The sequence below is a fragment of the Dipodomys merriami genome, unplaced genomic scaffold (assembly GCF_024711535.1).
Source record: "Dipodomys merriami isolate MVZ:Mamm:240054 unplaced genomic scaffold, mDipMer1.0.p SCAF_3, whole genome shotgun sequence".
Lineage (NCBI taxonomy): Eukaryota > Metazoa > Chordata > Mammalia > Rodentia > Heteromyidae > Dipodomys > Dipodomys merriami.
In genome coordinates, this window is record NW_027204492.1 from 70,718,292 (window position 1) to 70,737,613 (window position 19,322).

At 51.4% G+C, this 19,322-nt stretch overlaps 1 protein-coding gene across 1 annotated transcript; it reads left to right on the top strand.

Annotated features, from left to right (window-relative positions):
* Positions 1-3,847: 3,847 nt before the first annotated feature.
* On the top strand, positions 3,848-18,814 carry Efnb1 (ephrin B1). Its single transcript, XM_070040243.1, has 5 exons — positions 3,848-4,685; positions 14,582-14,859; positions 15,755-15,847; positions 16,524-16,649; positions 16,890-18,814. The coding sequence occupies exons 1-5, from the start codon at positions 4,558-4,560 to the stop codon at positions 17,300-17,302; spliced, it is 1,038 nt and encodes a 345-aa protein (XP_069896344.1). The 5' UTR covers positions 3,848-4,557; the 3' UTR covers positions 17,303-18,814.
* The last annotated feature ends 508 nt before the right edge of the window (positions 18,815-19,322 follow it).

Consider the following 19,322-nt stretch of genomic DNA (forward strand, 5'->3'; position numbering starts at 1 on the left):
CAGACAGGGAGAGGTCAAGGCCAAGGTGAAGACTCTAAGTTGCACGAGGGTAGAGCTCAGGTTTATTACCTGGTGCGGAGGGCAGAGGCAGGGGAGACAATGAATGAGAGCTTGCTGGGCACTGGTCCTCGAGTGCAAGAATACGAGGGAGCTGGAAAATATGCATGTGTGGCACATAGAGCGTGTGTGAACGGGTGCAAACGTGTGTGTCTGGGGATGAGAGTGTCTCTGTGAGAGGCTCTGGGAAAGAATAAGAGTTTCCATTTAGTAAGCACCATGGTGGGGCCAGGCCCCATGCTAAGCCTTTCATGTACATTATCTCATTTAGCCCTTGGCATGGCCCTGTGAGGCAGAGGATGCTCTCAAGATATAGAGAGGAACCAAAGCACAATCAGAGGAGGTGTCATGCCCAAGGAACAGTGACTCCCTGGCTCTGAAGTTTGGTCCCCACTGCCTTTCATGTAGGCAACTGAGCTTTGAAATAACTTCTCTCTAGCTTTTCAGGAGACAGTACAACACCTGAGATTTCCTGCAGGGCCCACATGTTTTCCATCCCTGAGTCCATGAGTGTCCTTCCTCCCCAGGCACTTCAATTCTTAGCACTCTCATGCGTGAGGCTTGGTGGGGCACCAGCACTAGCCCAACTCAGAGGCCAACACAAGGCTAGTGTTCAGCAAAAATGGGGGACTTGAATCTTGTGTGGGTGTGTGTGGGGGTATGATATGTGTGTTGACACAATGACCTGGGAGTCTTGGGAGGTGTGACAGTGAAATAGGGAAGGCTTAGGTAAGAGAAGGCACCATCCCCCATGGCTTCTGACCTTCTCTCTCAGGCTCCCCTGGAAAGTCATTTTCCCCTACCTCCAGGGCCTGAATCACAATGTCTGAGGCACTTCCAGGGTGAGGTTACAGTGGGAACTTGGAGTCACACGTCCTGGCTGTGGCAGGGAGGAGGTAAGGTTTAGCTCCTGAGGCCCCTGTAGCATAGACAGGTTGAGGCAAACTGGCTAAGCCATGAGCAGGGGTGGCCAGCATGTGGAGCAGGCCTGGACATATAGTCCTCTCCTTTTCTCTGCCACCCTTCCCACTCAGGATTAGCTGCTGGCACACTCAGGAATGACTTTTGTCTGCCCAGGTTTCTTGAGTTTGGCAGCGAAGCCACATCACCCTTATCTCATGCTTGGTTTGGGGCTGCCCTCCCCAGGAGCACAAGGCATGAAAACTGTGGAGCGAGAGAGAGAGAGAGAGAGAGAGAGAGAGAGAGAGAGAGAGAGAGAGAGAGAGAGAGAGAGAGAGAGAGAGAGAGAATCTGAGGCCAGTTCTCAGATTGTCAGTGATGGTCCTACTTCAAAACTTTTGGCCTATGGGCAGGTGATTGTGTGTGTGTGTGTGTGTGTGTGTGTGTGTGTGTGTGTGTGTGTGTGTGTGTGTGTGTGTGTATCTATGTATCTATGTATGTATGTATCCTTTCGCAGTCCTAATAACCTTCAGGAAGACTGTGAGTACAGTCATGGTCATTGTGTAAGACTGTTGCTTGCCAGGCATGAACCAGCTTTTAATCTGGAATGAATGAAACAAACACACAAGAAACAGAAAGGGGCTAGAAATGTGCCATGAGTATGGCACACAGGAAATGAGCACAATGTATGGGGACCAAGATGGCAGGAGTTAAATCCTACTTCCCTCACTGATCACTTCAGTGAACTTATATGGCTCACTTCTTGCCCACCTTTTCGAGATCTTAGCTTCTCCCTAAGCAAAATGGGAATCATGGAAGTCATCTCACAGGGTTATAAAGGAAAAGCATCTAAGGCTTTTGACACACAGTAGGTACTCAGTGAGCAGCATGCTGCTTTCTCTATTCAAATTGTGATATCCTGGTGTGCGTGCCAAGAATCCTAATCTCCCAGCTGGACTGTGTGTTGTGTCCTTGTACCTTGTTCATATCTCTTCTTGCTTACTCCCCAGCTGGGAGCAGGAAATTCTAGACAGCTCTTGCTCCTCCCTGTCTGCCAACAGTCATCTCACCCTCAAGGCTATCTCTAATGGAAGGAGCTCAGCTTCTTCCATTTTATTTCTCCCCAAATAGAGGTCCTCCTCTATTGCCACAGGCATCACCAGATGGTGCCATGAGAAACCCAGTAGCTAAGTCTCCCATCAAGGGAGATAGAATGGATATAAAACTCCATAAAGGTGGCAAAGCATTGAAGCTATAGCACTGATACAAAGTTATGAATTCAGGTACACAGGTGATGGGAAGCTGATGAGAAGCATATGTGTGTCTATTTTCTCTTGTACCAAAATGTTTTCCAGCCTTATTCCTCCAACTAAATGTGGCCACGCCTGAGGGAGTGTTGCTCACCTTGTTATCTCCACAAAGAAGTATCAAGGTGAACTGAGGATTTAGTTCAACAGTTGAGCCCTTGTCCAACAAGCCTGAGGCCTTGGGTTACGTGCCCAGCACCAACTCCTCCCGCCCCACCTCCAAAATAATCCCTAATCACAATGACAAAACCATGCAATTGGGAGACTTCTATCCCTGGCAGTCCCAAAGCTAACCCTCAACCCATCCTCCTGACACCAGATCTTTCTCTAATTTTTCCCATCCTCCTGACACCAGATGGCGAATGTTGACAATGCCACCTTGTCTCAGATCTTATATTCAAATTTTGGCTTAGGTATGCCAGGCTTGTTTATGCTGCTCGTAGGTATGCTAGGCTTGCATATGTCAATCTGGTTGTGAGCTTCAGGGTTGTCCCACGTGCCTGCAGATCTACAGTGGGCCAGAAGGGGGAGACATCAGCTCGTGAGTGTCTCTGTTGGGGTCTAAGGAAGAGAGTAGGTCAGACCGGGAGGGTCTGAGCTATGTATGGGATGGAGCCAAGTTATAAGCAAAGAAGCAAGAAGGGGCGGAGAGAATGGGCCAGGGCTGGGAGACAAAGGCCCAGATGGTGAGGCCAAGAAGACTGGAGTCTGGGCATTTCAGAGCCAGGATGTATGCTTTTGCTTTTGTAAAAGGCTCCTGCCCTGAGCCTTTCCCTCTTAGCCCTCAAACTATCTTTCTTTATAGAGGCACTCTTGCTAGAGTCTTGCCCGTTCTTTCATATGAGATAGGATTCGAAATCTGTGCTCTTCCCGGGTACCTCTTAAAGATTCTGAGCGCTTGGTATCAAGTAAAGAAAAACTCACTTTCCCCCACTTTTGTTCGGTTCAGTGCATGCTAACGATGAATCTCAAGGATGGAAGGAAAGCCCACAACGCTTCTACAAGATCCTGGATGGAAAGCAGACAGGATTTGTCACTAGTGTACTTGAGCCTACCAAATATCCATCGTCACCCGTTTTGTTAGGCTTAGTACAAGAAGACAGTGTCTTTGTGGGCCATAACTAGAAAGGTCACTAGAGCCCTGTGTGGTATTGGTTGGGGAGCACACAGGCCATCTTTGCCACGGAGTGGGTACGGACAAGGATTTCCAGGGAGTGTGTTGGTGCGGAAGTACTCTAATTTCTCGAGGGTACACGGAATAGGGCTTGTCTGGCCTAGGTCAGTCGGCCAGGCTGTTGACCAGAGTCGAGGGAAGAAGAAGTAGGCCGGCTGCTCTTGAGAAGCGCTAACTTCCCACGGGCAGAGCGCTCTGGGAACTGGACGAAGCAGGACGCAATCAAAACCGCAAGAACCGCACACTCAGATTGGTGCCATCAGGAGCGCGGCGTCCTTAAGAGCTCTCCGAAGCCCCGCCCCCTTCCTGCTCTGGAGGCGTGGTATGGGGCAAGGACCCCATTCCGGAGCTTGCTATTGGCTATGCGGAGCAGGGTTGACTTTGCGCTCGCCTGAACAGGAGAGAAGAAAGCTCGGCGGCGGCGGAGGGAGTCTATGCGCGCTGGACAGCAGTGGGAGGTGTGACTCGCTGTGGCCGCAGACCTTCGGGCTCAACCGCCGGGAGACTAGCACTCGGTGACGGGGCTGCCGGGCTACCGGGCCGAGCTTTCAGAGGCGTAAACTGATGAGACTGGCTGGTTCGGCAGTGTCTCCTTGGTCTTTTAAGTACACCAAGCGGGGACCCGCGCTGAAGTAGAAGCTGTCTAGGGGAGCACAGCCCGGAGTCCCAGTGTGGCACGGAGGAACGGAGCCCGTGCCAGGGCAACCCAATCGGGAGCCTGGGGACCGAGCCCGCGTTTACGGGAGATCCCCGCTTCTTCCCAGCGGTGTCAATCCCGGGACTATCGAGGAGTCTGGACCGTCAACGAATCCTCGGTGGGGAGATCCCATCGGAAAGAGGGCGCGGAGTCCCAAATAGTCTCGGGGAGCCGAGTCGAATCAGGCGGGATCACCCGGGGGCGCCGAGCCCTCGGAGGCCGCAGCTCATGCCAGGGTTGGGGGCGCCTGCCCAGTGAGTCCTCCTGGCCGGCCGGGCGGAGGAGAGCGACACCGAAGCCGGCGGCTACGGAGGATGGGCGCCTGAGTGGCTCGGAGCGAGCGCAGCGCGGCACAGGCAGGCAACGCAAGCTTTGCTGAGGAGGCGCCAGGGGATCCCTCAGTGCATTCTGCCCTCGGGAAGATGGCCCGGCCTGGGCAACGTTGGCTCAGCAAGTGGCTTGTGGCAATGGTCGTGTTGACGCTGTGCCGACTGGCCACACCGCTGGCGAAGAACCTGGAGCCCGTGTCCTGGAGCTCCCTCAACCCCAAGTGAGTAACTTATCTGGTCTGGTCCCAGGGAATGGGAGGTGCCCCCCCTCCCCCGCTTTTGGAGGTGAGGCCACGCACCCTCCGAGTGAGTGCGGGAGGTGTTTAGAGGAGTGGTGTCCCATTTTGTTTTTGGTTTTTTCTTTTCCTAGTGTTCTCTTGCAGGCAGGCAAGGAAGGGTGCGTCGGGGTGGGGTGGGGGCCATTGAGCTCTGTTGGTTGTGACCCCTCAGCTTCCCGGCCCTTGCTTCCGCACATTGGGACTTGAGAGTCGGGATGGTCGCTTCAGGCAGATGAGGACTCTAGAGCGCACCCGAGAACTGGGTGGGGGAGAGAACGCAGCCCCCTTCAAGGCCCCTGGGAACGTGGTGGGGTTCGGCGCGAGCGGCTCCGGGGGCAAGCTTGACCCGGGCGGGGGAGGGGGGAAAGCCACCGCACAAGTTCTTCATTTGCTTAGGTGTGGGGAAAACGCGGCATGGGCCGGCTTGGGCCGGGTGGCTGCGCCCGGGTCCCTTCTCCGACTCCTTGCATTTTCATTTCTTTATTCCCTGTCTGTTTGCCTCCCTGGCTTTTCCTTTTGCCGCCCCCCCCCACCCCTTTTCTCTCTGCCGGGGCGGTAGAAAGGCGGGCGCCGCTCCCAGGCTCACAAAGGCGGCTGGTGGAGAGGGGCGGAGTGGGAGAGGGTTGTTGTGTGTGTGAGGGTTCGATCCAGTGCCCGTCGGGGGTCCAATGGAGCCGGCAATGGAACTGCTTCGAGGGCCAGTCGGGCGGAGAGTGGCAGTGGAGCCAGCGAGGGAGGTGGGTGGGAAGTGAGCGATTCCTGCCCAGGCAGGTCCCTTTGCCCCCCCCCCCCCCACTCAAGTCCCTCAGATTGAGAAGCCGTTCGTAGCTTTCTGCAAAGGGATTGGAGGGGGGGGGAATGGCGATATAAAGGTATAAAGGAAATCCTTTCTTTCTCTCTTTCTTCTCTTAACCCCCTCATAATTCCCCCCCCCCTCGGAACAACACACACCTTTCAGGGCGGTGGCTCAGTGGTTTCTGGGCTGTTTGTGAGGAGCAGCCTGGCTGTTGTAGTGACCTCTGGACCTTTTTCCTCTTTTGGCATCGGAGACTTGAGTTGGAACTCGGGGTCAAAATTGCTCTTCTTCCCTGTTTTCTGGAGGACTCGGCAATGTGTGAACAACCCCAGTTTAGCGGGAAACCAGGGTTGGGGGAGGGCTTGACCTGTCCCATCTATGCTCTGATTTCTGTATCTGCACTTTCCTCCTTGACCACACTTGCTGGGCTCCCACTAACTACCCCAGCTCCTGCTGGCCTTGGACCCTTGTAAAAGGGGTCCATGTCTCAGCCCTGAAGTGGGAGAAGGCAGCTTCTTTGGTCCTCTCCCCCTTGAGTTAAGCTAGGGTGGGGGAGATGGCTAAAGCAGGATCAGGGTGAAGGGCTTTGCCTGGCTAAAAGGAAAAGGACTGGCAAGAATTTTACCTCTATGGTATCGAATTGGGTATAGTACTTTTAACCGTGGGGGCCCAAAATAGTTGGGGGACCTGAGGCTGTGAAGCCCAGGGACAAACGTTTAGCAGTGCTAGCTTCTCCCCTGTAAGGGTGGAGGTTGGAAATGCTGTGGAGCCTGGAGAGTTGCAATCTGCCTCGGGTAGCCCATCCTAGGGACTCATGGGAGTGACCTAATTGCTCTCTCTGGTCTCTAATCAGAGATAGCAAGCAGTTCCACAGCTGGAAAAGAGCCTTCCTGCAGAGTGGAGGGTGCTGGGAGGAACTAGATCTTTCTGAGCTTTCTCTCTTTTTGTGTTTAGAGTGATTCGGACCCATTTATAAATTTTGTGAGGGGGGAGGTGGAAGGTGTATTCCCTCTGCCTGTCCTCTACCCTTTCTACCTTAAGCTTGGGACAGGAATCCTGGGGTGGAGATGGGGGCAACTCAGCAGAACCTGCCTGAATTCCATGCTGTAATACAGCAGATTCTGGAAATGTTCAAGACTGATCCTGGTGTGCTCCCCACCCCTCCAGAGTTCATCTATGCTCAGGGGTCTGGAATGCAGCCTATGTCTGCTGCATGTGTTGGTGTGGGGTGTGGGGCAGGACAGGAGAGAAGCACTGCCCTCCTTTCCCCCTGGGCTCTAGGGGCTGCCACCGCACCCAACCCTCAAGCTGCTGCCACAGCTTTTCCAATCAACAGCCTCTGTCTCTTTTCCCCTAAACCTCCAGCTCGAGTGAGTTCTCCCTCTCAGGCCCAGACCCGGGTGTGTGGATTGCCTTCTCACACCCTCTGAGCTCCCGCTCACCTCCCCTCTCCAGCTCAGCTCGCAGCTCTCCCTCTTTCACACTCCCTCTCACTCTTAGTCACTCTCTGCCTCTTTTTCTCAAGTCCTTTTGTTTCTTGCACATGCCCGTGCTCTCCCTCTCCCTCGCAGGCTCATTTTCTCTCTTCCCTCCCCTCTTCCTTTCCTGGCTTTTGGTCTCTCTCTTCAGCCCTGTCAAGAGCTGGCACCCCCCCCCCAAAAAAAAATCTCTTAGTGCCTATAAACTCTGCTTAATTGCTTCCTCCTTGGGAAAAAAAATCAAAATAAAGAAGTGGTGGGGCTAGGGATCTGCTTCTAGGTTCCAAGGTGCAAGAAAGCTTCAGTCCTTTCTCCCAAATTGGTGGTGAGGCCTTCTAGGGTGGTATTTTCTGGGTGGCAGATTCTGCCTCCTGGGCCCCTCTTGTCAGATTCACCCCAAGAGTGCAGAGTAGGGAGATGGGTTTGTTCCCAAGTGGAGTTTGGTAGAAACCAGTGTGTGCTCCTGCTGTCCTAGTTGGGGGACTGTAATTTAAATGGTCCCAGGATGGCCTCCTCCCCCCAACTCCCTTCTTGGGGTGGGGGGGTGGTTTGGGCAGCCGGCAGGCCTCACATTTGAGTCCTCAGCCAAGTCCAGCTGCTATAGTTCAGTTTCAGTCCCATTCTGACCCCTTCCTGCTCCCCACTCAGGTTCCCCCACCCTGCCTGAGATCACATTACAAACCTTCCTTACTGGGGCAGCCGTGGAGATTCTGCTTGACATCCAGGACCCTTGACTTAGCATGGGAGGGGGCAGCTGCAGACCCCAACCCATGCTTGCCTGTTTCAAGTGGAAGGGTTTGGTCCCAGCCCCCTCCCAGCTGTTCTAGCTCATAGTCTTAGGGGAGGCCAACGTAGGGGGCCCCTTTCCGGGGTGGTTAGGGACCTGACCTCTTCTATTCTGGCTGATTGGCTACAGGTGGGGGGCCTGAGGGTGCTGGGAGCCGAGAGGTCTCTACCATACCCTGTTCCCTTGCTTCCCTGCCCCCACAAAGGGCAGCCAGACTAGGGTAAGAAGGGCTTGTGAGGCAGAAAGCCAGGGTTCGCTTTCTTCCTTTTAGGCTTTCTGTTGTCTCATTAATCCAGGTGAATAGGGATGGGTAGGCCTTGTGCATCACTGTTTGCATGGGTTACGGCTAGGAGGAGAGTCTGCTAGCTAGGAGGCTTGTGGTTGCCATGAGAACCCAGGTTTGGAGGATGGTGGTGAAGGGAACTGAAGTGGGGGATACTCAACAGCTACATTTTGAAAATCCCTGTGGGCCATAGAAGCTCTTCTTCCCAAGTGGGTTCTGTGGTAGTGGTTTTGGGGTGGGTGCTAGCAGCCTGGGAGTGTAAGCACTTTGAGCTTAAATGATACTGCATGGCTGGTGTGCTAAGTAATAGGCAGGCAGCTTTGTGCTACTTACAACGTATCTTCATATATGATCTCATTGGATACTCCCAACAGCCCTGGAAGTAGGTATTGGCCCCATTTTCCAGATAAGGAGGCATTGGCCCAGAAGAGGGAAATGACTTGTTTAAAGGGAACAGAGTTAGGACCTCGGTTTCTTCTTTCCACCCCATTCTGCTTCTTTGGAATCCGGAGGAAACAGGAATGTAAGGTGGGGTTTGGGAAGAGGCTGAGGCTCCCTGCTGCCCCTGGGTTCTCCCTCTCACTTCACAAGTGGGTGAGCACTGTGACTCAGACTCTTCCTGTTTAAGGCTAGAAGTTCTCCAGCTTCACTTAACTTTCCTAGGGAAGCCTGCTTAGGTGACGACCAACTTAGTACCAGCTCTGAGAAGTTCCCTTAGTTCCTCTTTGGACTGATTATCTCTTCCTCTCAGGGACCCACCAAAGCAGACAATGGGCTGGTAAGGGTGGGTGTGTTCAGCCTCTAGCATACTAGCTTTGGCCAGGTGAGACAGAGAGAGGAGAGGGCATAGTTCACATAGGTGGGGAGGGTGACTTCCTCTGGGACTCTCCTCTGCCTTCCACAGAGCTGTGTGTGTGCCAGGACCCAGCTGCTGTTCCTGCCCACCCACGCCTGGGCGGGCACTGCTGGGACACGCCAGGCCTGCTCCTGCTGCCTTGGGGGCTGGGTGGAGCTGGGGGAGTGAAAGAGGAGCCTTTAATTTGGGGGCTCCCCACCCTAGCTGGGATGAGAGCAGACTTGAGTTCTGGCTTGGGGTCTGCCCTCCACTAGTCTTGCTACCCTGAGGGGTGTAAGCCCAGTAGTGGTGAGGCCAGTAAATCAAGGCCATGGATTAGAGTCTGCTGTCACACATGCACTTGGACAACTTGGGAATCAGGCTCTGTTTGGTCACTCTCTGACCACAAGTCACTAGAACCTGAGGAAAGGGTTAGAGAGAAAGAAGTAAAGACCTGTGGGATGTGGACAGTGTCCTGGCCATGACTGTTCCAGCCACAAATTTTGCCCCTGGAAATCACATGTAGATGGAAGAAAGGCCCATCTAGACAAAAAGATGTGTGAGGTAGAGAGTGGGAGCCATTGGTTTCTGACCAGTCCAGGACCTTGGGGACTACTGTCACCAGATTCTCTCAACTTTACATGTCCCAGGATTCTTTTGAGCAGTCATGGTGGTACTTCTAGGTAGAAAGGTTGAAAGACAAATGGATTTGAGCTGAGAGGAAAGGAAAGGGCAGTTCCATAAGACAGGAGCTGAAATAATTCAGGTTGCCACCCCACGTCCTTTTACTCCCTGGGGTGGCTCCCTGGGGTCCCAGGGATATCAGAGGCTAAGGAGGGAAGACCTCAGGTTACCATGGAGACCTGCTTCAGGCTTCCTGCTGGGCCATGTCAATCCCCTTATTTGCCAGAAAAGGGCTTTGTCTGGGGGTGGCCCCAGGCAAGAAAGCTTGGCTTGATGGAGGGGGGGGTAGTAGTTTTTGAAATGTGGGTTTTTGAAATGAACTTAGACTTTTTAGTTTAAATTACAGATTGCCTCTTCTCTCCTACTCCTATTCCTAACCAGTTGAGGAAAAGAGAAGCTTATTGGGTTCCTTGTAGGGTATCACTAGCATTGTACCTGGCTTCAGGCTTCATTCTCACTGTCTATAATGCTACTCCTTGTAATCCCTGGTACTTTCTTGGGCTTCCTGCAGACCATGTTTTCCCAGTTAGGGGGAGGATACTAAGAAAGTACCAGTGTGGAGGATTGGGGTCAGGGATGCAGATCTCATCAAGCCCCTTTTCCTTTCACACTTTAGGGGAGGAAGGTGAGGTTTTTCTGCCAGCTGCTATGCAAATGAGCTGATGAATATTTATGAAGTCTGTTCACTGAGGTTGGAGAGACTCTGAGGGGTGTTGGGGGCAATAGTCCTTTCTTCTCCCCCTCCCCCACCATGTAGACATCTGTTTTCTCTGTGTCTCTGGGTTCAAGGTAGATTCCCTGAGTTAGCAAAAAGCCCTATTCTGATTTAGGGCTCTGGAATGTGAGGCAGATGAATCTCTGCTGAGAGATCTAGAGCCAAGAGTAAGCTGGCCTTTTCCCCTTTCCATGCCCAATATGTAGGTACATTTGAATGTATTATTGAGGTGCAACTGTACGAAGATCAGTCAAGGTGTTGAGGTCCTCTTAGAATCCTAGGGATTCAGCCGGGTGCTGGTGGCTCACGCCTGTAATCCTAAACTACTCAGGGGGCTGAGATCTGAGGATTGCAGTTCAAAGCCAGCTAGTGCAGAAAGTTCGTGAAACTCTTATCTCCAGTTAACCACCAGAAAACTGCAAGTGGTAGTGTGGCTTAAAGTGGTAGAGTGCTAGTCTTGAGCAAAAAAGCTCAGGGACAGCACCCAGGTCCTGAGTTCAGATACCACAGCAGAGAAGACAGAGAGAGATGGGGTGGTAGGGAAGGAGGGAAGGGGGGAGAGAGGGAGGGAAGGAAAGGGAGAGGAGGGAAGAGAGAGAGAGGGAGAGGGAGAGGGAGAAGGAGAGGGAGAGGGTGAAGGAGAGGGAGAGAGAGAGAGGGAGAGAGAGAGAGAGAGAGAGAGAGAGAGAGAGAGAGAGAGAGAGAGAGAGAGAGAGAGAGAGCACGCCGAGCGCAAAAGTATCCTAAGGCTTGCCATCCTGGGTGGGCTAAGCTCCTGATTGGATTTGTGCATCTCTCTCCAATGACAATGTTCATCACATCATTCCTCTCACATTGTGAAGAGCCTGGACTGGGTGGGTCTCTTAAAGTTCCTTTGGGCTCTAAGATGTTAGAAATAATTTAATTCTGCCATCTGGACAGAATGAGTGTGAGCACTGGAAAGTTAAAAAATGCCCTGGAAATTACAGAATCTTTGATGAAACTTGGAAGCTTTGCATGGTGAATGTGGTAGGGGAATTCACCTTTAAATGTTTATTTGGGACTCTACTGCATCTGTACTTCCTTTCTGGCCTTGTGGAGATGGAGAGTTAGGGAGCAAAGGGGAAGCCATCTTACTCTGGTGCTGGCTAGCTTCATTGACCGTCCTGCACCTCAAGATGGCAGGTTTCAGTTTAGGGGAGCATCATATGACATTGATGGAGGGCTGATTTTCCTTTTTTTTCTTTTTTTTTTTTTTTTTTCCGGTTGTGGGGCCTGAACTCTGGGCCTGGGCGCTGTCCCTCAGCTCTAGATTAGAGCTCCACCACTTGAGCCACAGCACCACTTCCGACTTTTTTCTTTTTGCTTATGTGGTGCTAAGGAATCAAACCCAGGGCTTCAGGCATGCAAGGCAAGCACTCTACCACTGAGCCACCTTCCCAGCCCTGATTTTCTTTATCTACATGATTTCCCTGGTCGGTTTCCCTCCTCACCTAGTGAGGTATTAAGTCCCTTCCTTGGATGAGGACAGAAATCTAACAATGTGAAGACATTTCTCAGAGTTTCCTGTAGGCCCTCAGTGCTTGTCTCTTCTGTATCCTGGCCCTCAGGAAATGGAACCACTCTCTTTCCAGATGATTATGGTAGCTTTATATACTGGTATTCTGTTTTATATAGCTTTATGTACTGCCACACTGGACAACATTCTTCTCCATTGTGTTTGTTTGTTTGTTTCTTTTTGCTTATACTGGGGTTTGAACTCAGGACCTTGATGCTGCTCCTTAGCTTTTTCTCTCAAGGCTGGCACTCTTACCACTTGAGCCACACCTTCACTTCAGGCTTTTGCTGTCTAATTATAGATGAGTTGCAAGGACTTTTCTGGCCAGGTTCTTTTTTTTTTTTAATTGTGAAAATACTGTACAGAGGGGTTACAATTACATGGGCAAGGTAATGAGTACATTTCTTATCAACATTGTTGCCTCCTCCTTTGTTTCCCTTTCCTCTGGCCAGGTTCTTTAGAAGCCTTGATCCTAAATCACAACCTCCTGAGTAGCTATGGTTATAGGTGTGAATCATTGGCACTGACTAGCTTGTTTTAAAGCTTGTTTTTATCCCCCCATTGTCCTTTCTGCCAGTGGGTTTGTAACCAGTGGGATGAAACTTACATTGCTTGGTGGTGGTCCTTAAGGGCTTTCAATCTGAACCTAATTGATCTTTGTTCCTCTCTACCTTCTCCTATCCCTTAGGTTTTATATCGCAGGCCCTGTTGTCTACTATTGTTATCTATTGATTTCTCATACCTCTCCCAGAACCTACCCTCCTCCTGCCCTTCCCGTGGAACCATCTCTGACCATTGTGCTCAGAAGGCCCATCAGTCTTCCTCTCACTGCCTCCAGCCCTAGCTGTTTTTGAAACACTACCCGCACATGTAACTTGCAGCTATTTGGGGATACCTATTGCTGTAGTGTGCACCATTTACTTTTCTGGGGCAAACCAATTTATAGTCTATAGGACTGTATCACCTCTTCCTATTTCCAGCTTACTAAAAATGAGATGGGACTCTCAGGTACTTCCTATTCATATCTGACTTCTTCATGATAGACTATCTTTTTTTGTTGGTTATAGGTCTTGAACTCTGGGCTTGGTTGCTATCCCTCAGCTCTTCAGCTCAAGGCTAGCACTCTTATCACTTGGGCCACAGCGCCACTTCCAGTTTTCTGTTGGCTAACTGGAGATAAGAGTCTCCTGGACTGTCCTGCCCCGGCTGGCTTTGAACTGTGATGCTCAGATCTCAGCCTCCTAAGTGGCTAGAATTATAGGCGTGGGCCACCGGCACCTGGATATATTTTTTCTAAGAAGTATTTAAGCATAATAAGTACCTACTGTGTGCTGCTAGGTGCTGACCATGCACTTTTGTTTCCCCCTCCACAACCTTGATAACGCTCTTCCCACCCCCAGTGTGTAAGTGAAGGAAATGAAGTTCAGAGATACTAGACGGCTCATCAGGGCCACAGAGCTATGTCCTTTCTTTAACATGGTACCACATTACTCTTAGCTCTGCTGTGCCCCAGCTTGGAAAAAAGCCAACGGAGCTCTATTCTTAATGTGCTTTCTAATACCCAGGGGATCCTGGGCCACCAACCACTCTTGTTTCTCCCAGATTTAACACTAAAACCCATGCTTAAGGTCTTCTTCTATGTCCTTTAAGGATCTCGAGTAGGAGTGGTGTGGAGGTGATGATTGGGTTTCTGGGGCCCCATTTACTATAATCTGTTGGCCCTGGTTAGACCCCTTCTTCTTTCTCTTTGTTCTTGAGGCTACTCAAGATTGAAGGTTCAAACTCTTACATTATGAGAGGAGGGATCACCAATAGGATTTTTTTTTTTTTTTTTTGGGTCCGGTCATGAGGCCTGAACTCTGGGCCTGGGCACTGTCCCTCAGCTCTTCAGCTCAAGGCTAGTGCTCTACCTCTTGAGCCACAGCGTCACTTCCGGCTTTTTTCTTTTTGCTTATGTGGTGCTGAGGAATTGAACCCAGGGCCTCAGGCATGCAAGGCAAGCGCTCTACCACTGAGCCACCTTCCCAGCCCCACCAATAGGATATTTATAAGGATATATCTGATTAGAAACCATGGCCCCCATCTCTTGGCTGAGTGATGTGTTTCTTCCTACCTCCCCTATCATGCACAAGATTAGCAAGGGGGAGGGGGAGGGGAAGACATGGGTCCCAGATAGGTTGAGCCTCCCTTAGCCTTTGGCTGGGATCTGCGGGGGTAGGAGCTAAGGCAAGTGTGGGCTTGTGTGTGTGTGTGTGTGTATGTGTGTGTGTGTGTGTGTGTGTGTGTGTGTGTGTGTGTGTGTGTGTGTGTCTAGGTAGGTAGGTAGCAGCAGCCATGAAAGAATGTGAGTTGTTGGGGGAGGGGTCCAGGTGCCACCTTCAGGCAGCCTGGGCCTGACACTTTGGTACCCAGCCCATTCGGCCACGTCAGTCCCCTGCGGAAATGCCACATTAGGACAAAGGGCTCCCCCAGCCAGGCAGTGCCCCACCCTGCCAAGCATTCAAAGCCTGGCAGCCTTGCCTATGGGCCACCCCTTCCACACCCTGCTGGCAGTGTGTTTCTGTCTCCCCACCCCCAACATGAAGTTTAAGGAACAGTGGAAGGCCTACTCTCACCATTCCTACCATGTTGCCCCAGCCCATCCTCTCGTGGATTATTCTCCTGGTTCTGTGATATCCTGGGCCCTGCAACCCTGAGGCTGACCATCTCTTCTCTCCTGAGCAGGTTCCTGAGTGGGAAGGGCTTGGTGATCTACCCGAAGATTGGAGACAAGCTGGACATTATCTGCCCCCGAGCAGAAGCGGGGCGGCCCTATGAGTACTACAAGCTGTACTTGGTACGGCCAGAACAGGCAGCTGCCTGCAGTACTGTGCTGGACCCCAACGTGCTAGTCACCTGCAACAGACCACAGCAAGAAATCCGCTTTACCATCAAGTTCCAGGAGTTCAGCCCCAACTACATGGGCCTGGAGTTCAAAAAGTACCATGATTACTACATTACCTGTGAGTCCCTATACTCCCATTGTATGCTTCTCTCCCTAAGCTTAGCTTCCTGCCTCCTCACAGTAGTGGGAGCTTCAGTGTGGTGCCCTGATACCTCACACAGTTGAAGCTCTGCCTGATCTGATCCCCTTTGAAGACTAGCATGCTCTCCTCCTTGCCTGGCCTTGAAATTCTGGACCCAACAATCACCATGTGGCCTCTTGCCAGATTGCCTTGGCTCCAGGGCTTGAGTGGAAGAGGACTCTGATCATGTTGCGTTCTCTCTTTCTTGGGAATGGCTTGGTTGGCAGAGCCCTTTGGGATCAGACAGGTCTGCCTTGGAAACTGAGGGCCTAAAAGATGAGCAGGGGCTGGGAATATAGTTCAGTAGTAGTATTTATCTGGTATTATAAGGCTGTGACTTCCATCCCCAGCATAAAAACAGAAAGGTGAATGGGCTTCTTGCTGTAGGCCACATAATGAGTTAGAGAAAGGATTGAGACTTCAGCTTGGTTCTCTTTACCCCCAATCTAGAATTCCTTCCAGGCTTCTCAAAGCCCCTTTCATAATGCCAGTTTCATTGCTTGCCCTCTGGGAAGCAGCTCCCAGTGAGAAGGCACACCTTAATATTGTCTACTTATGAGGAGCAGAGCCCATAGAGAGGGATTGGGCTTGGCCTGGCTGAACTGGGCTACTTTATTCTTAGTGGGAGGGAGGTGAAGGGGGAAGGAAAGCAGAAGAAGGGTTCCTGAGTAAATCAGAGCTGCTTGCCACACTTCACCCCTAGTGGCCATTCTAGGCCATTCTTCCTAGATGGCTCTGTTACTGTTGTTGAGGCAGCACTAGGGTTTCTGGGTAAGGATGGCAGACATGTTCCCTCTTCCCAACTTCTAACTGCTTTGGTATCTTCCTGCAGCGACATCTAATGGGAGCCTGGAGGGGCTGGAGAACCGGGAGGGAGGTGTATGCCGTACACGCACCATGAAGATTGTCATGAAAGTTGGACAAGGTAAATACTCAGGCTGACTGGGTATGTTGGGAGTGAGGGAGGGACCAGAGCTTTGAGTAGCTGAGGTCCAATATTAAGGCCATTCTTTTTTTAAATTTTTTTATTGTAAATATACTATACAGAGGGTGACAGTTACATGAGTAAGGTAATGAGTACACTTCCTATTGAGCATTGTTACCCCCTCTATTGTTTTCCCCTACCATCCCTTCCCTCCCTACCTTCCCCGAGGTTCTTTTTTTTTTTTTTTGTGATTAAGTGATTACATAATTTCCCAAATTTCACAGTATTGTGGAATAATGATGCTCATTTAAAGTCACAAGTTCATTCTAACTTTCCTGGAGCAAATTGTCTATCACAGTCTATAACATATAATGATGTACACATATACACCATATATGTGATCAGCAACATGGGGATATTTAGTAGTGATTTGACCAGATGAGTGCGAGTTCTTTGTTTCTTAAGTCCTGTTAATTTTGTTGTATCACCTAACATTTTGGATTTAGCATCCATTTATCAGGGAGACCATGTACCGTTTGTCTCTTTGCTCTTGGCTTACCTCGCTCAACATGATTCCTTCTAGCATTGAGGCCATTCTTGACCTAACATGTGATTAAGTGTGTTCATGCTAGCAGAGTCCTGAGTCCCACCTTCTCACCTGTCTCCCTGCTCTCAGATCCCAATGCTGTGACACCTGAGCAACTAACTACCAGCCGGCCCAGCAAGGAGGCAGACAACACTGTCAAGACAGCCACCCAGGCCCCTGGCCGGGGCCACCAGGGTGACTCTGATGGCAAGCATGGTAAGTATAGACAGGTGATTCTTAAAGGGCAGAAGTCATTGTTGCTCAGTTGCCTTCTTTGCCCTGTGTCTAAAGAAATGCAGGCTGAGTCCAGCCTGAGACCTGCTATGTATCTCCTGGCAAACATGGGTAGCAGCAAGAACCATGACTGTTTCTTCATCTCTTGTTTGTGGCCATTTGTGTTGGCCACGTCATCTTCCTCAGGCTGACCGTTCCTTCCTTTCCTTCCCCCTTCCTCAGAGACTGTGAACCAGGAAGAGAAGAGTGGCTCAGGTGCAGGTGGGGGCAGCAGCGGGGACACCGACAGCTTCTTCAACTCCAAGGTGGCATTGTTTGCAGCCGTTGGTGCTGGCTGTGTCATCTTCCTTCTCATCATCATCTTCCTGACCGTCCTACTACTTAAGCTGCGCAAGCGACACCGCAAGCACACACAGCAGCGAGCCGCTGCCCTGTCACTCAGTACCCTGGCCAGTCCTAAAGGGGGTAGTGGCACAGCAGGCACTGAGCCCAGCGACATCATCATCCCTTTACGGACTACAGAGAACAACTACTGCCCCCACTATGAGAAGGTGAGTGGGGACTACGGGCACCCCGTCTACATCGTCCAGGAGATGCCACCCCAGAGCCCAGCGAACATCTACTACAAGGTCTGAGTGCCCAAAGCAGCTTTGAGCCCCGAGGGACAGATGGCCTGGATGGACCTCTCCTTTGTCCCCCACACCCTTCCCCTTGCCAGCTGTGCCCACCTTTGTATTTAGTTTTGTAGTTTCTTGGCTTTTATAATTCCCCTTTTTCCTGCCCCCTGGGCTTTGGAGGGGGGTGCTTGTGACCCTGACCCCCATGCTCTCGTGCCTTCCCCCTCTGGCCAGGCCTGTGGGCTCTGTGGGGGCGCCCTTTCTTGGAGGGCAGGGTTGGGCACTGATGGACAGTAGGCAGGGAGACAGCCCCCTGGCCCTGCCCCCTCCCTCACCCCCTTTCCCTTTCCCAGGACTGCTCGTCCACTATCATCATCACTGTTTTTTAATGCTTTTATGTTCGTTTTTTTTTTTAGCTGTCAACTCATTTTCATCGGTTTTTTGAATAAAAATGGAAAAAATGTACAAGGTAGCCCCTCCCCAGGCTTTCTGAGCCTGGCCTGACCCAGTATAGGAGGGCCTGGGGCAGGATGTGGCCAGCCAGGAAGCATAGGATGGCATTTCTTTTATAGACTCCTTGGTATTTCAGGGGTGGGGTGTGGGGGAGGGCTGGCCAGGGCTGTTCCTGACCATGAGGGAATAGGAGAGTGCTACTGGGCAAAGTGTCCCACCATCCACTCCTGACCCTCCTTCCATAAAGCTCATCCTGGCAGTGGGGTAATGGCTGCTACCCTTCCACCAAAAAAAAAAATCCCATCCTTATGGGATTCTTGGGCATCTCCTGCCTCTCTTACTCTCACAGTAATTAATGTCTTAATTGGCTGTTGCCTGGGGAACAAGAGAGCTGCTTCAGGCAGATGACCTCATGGGGGGTGGAGGGAGATGAGGTGCCCAGGTGGCTATTTGCCCTGCAGAGCTGGGAGTTCCCTACCGCCCTGTTCTCTTCTTAACTTTGGCATTCTTTGGCCAGGTAGGGAAATAGAGACCCAAGGTGGAGACCTATGTGGGTATAAAGCCAGGTGGCCCGCTTCTTTTCTGGGTTCTAGCACAAGTAGGGTACCTTTACCCAATCTGGTTCCCACTGCCCCTCCCCACCCTCAGTCATGGGCTGGGGCCTGGAAAGAGGAAGAGGCTGCCTGGGGCTGGGCCAGCCTGCAGTGCACTTTGACCCCTGCTCCTTGCTAGCATGGCTGCTAACACACTCCAGTGAGCCTTGCAGGAAGGCACTCCCAGTAGCCATGGAAGGAAGGAGTTGGGCCTTCTACCAGCCACCTCCCTCCACATTGCCTCCTGGCCGGCTGCCCACCCTAGTGCCAGGTGGGAGAGAGAGGAGAACAGCCAGCCCCTTCCAGGTGGCAATTGGAAGGGGTTTTTTTGTTTGTTTTGTTTTTATTTCTGTTGCCATTTGTGTAAATACTAGTCTTTTTGGAAGAAATAATGTAAAGATGTTTTGTATAAACTCCGAATTATTTTCTTGTTGCTTTTTTCTTAGAAAAAAATGAGAACTAAAAAAATTAACCACATGGAGAACTGGGTGTAAAATGGTGTCATGGTGTTGGGGAATTGAGTGTGAACTGTGAACATTTGTGTACACAGGAATGTGTTTGTGTACATGCACACATGTGTGAGATTTCCTATAGCCAAATCATGGTTCATCCAGATAGGTATGGGGAAGTGGAAGGGGGTGCTATCCAAGGGGAGCAAGACATTTCAAGTGCCTGTGCATCTCACTCTGTTCCTCACACCCCCCCCCCCAGTTTTCTGCCCTGTTGTTCTGCTATAATGAGCTTAGGTCCATTTCCATCCCCCCCCCCCCAATCTATCCTGTCACAGGCCATAGGCAGCACATTCAATGAAGAAGGTTTGATGGGGGGAGGGGGTGTTCCCATGGGGACTTGGGTGTGTCTACAGGTAGTGCCACCACCTGGCTGGGGCTAGATCTGGACCTGCTGGCAGGCCCAGCCCTGCCCTGCCTCAGGATGCCTGGAGGTGGATAGAAATAACTTCCCAGGAGCTGAGCCTCTGCTGCTCCCACTGA

Excerpts from the sequence above, each read along its gene's own strand:
- Efnb1 (XM_070040243.1), top strand. The coding sequence starts at position 4,558 with ATGGCCCGGCCTGGGCAACGTTGGCTCAGCAAGTGGCTTGTGGCAATG. Across the intron at positions 4,686-14,581 it reads TGGAGCTCCCTCAACCCCAA|GTTCCTGAGTGGGAAGGGCT; the intron begins GTGAGTAACTTA and ends TCTCCTGAGCAG. Across the intron at positions 16,650-16,889 it reads TGACTCTGATGGCAAGCATG|AGACTGTGAACCAGGAAGAG; the intron begins GTAAGTATAGAC and ends CCCCTTCCTCAG.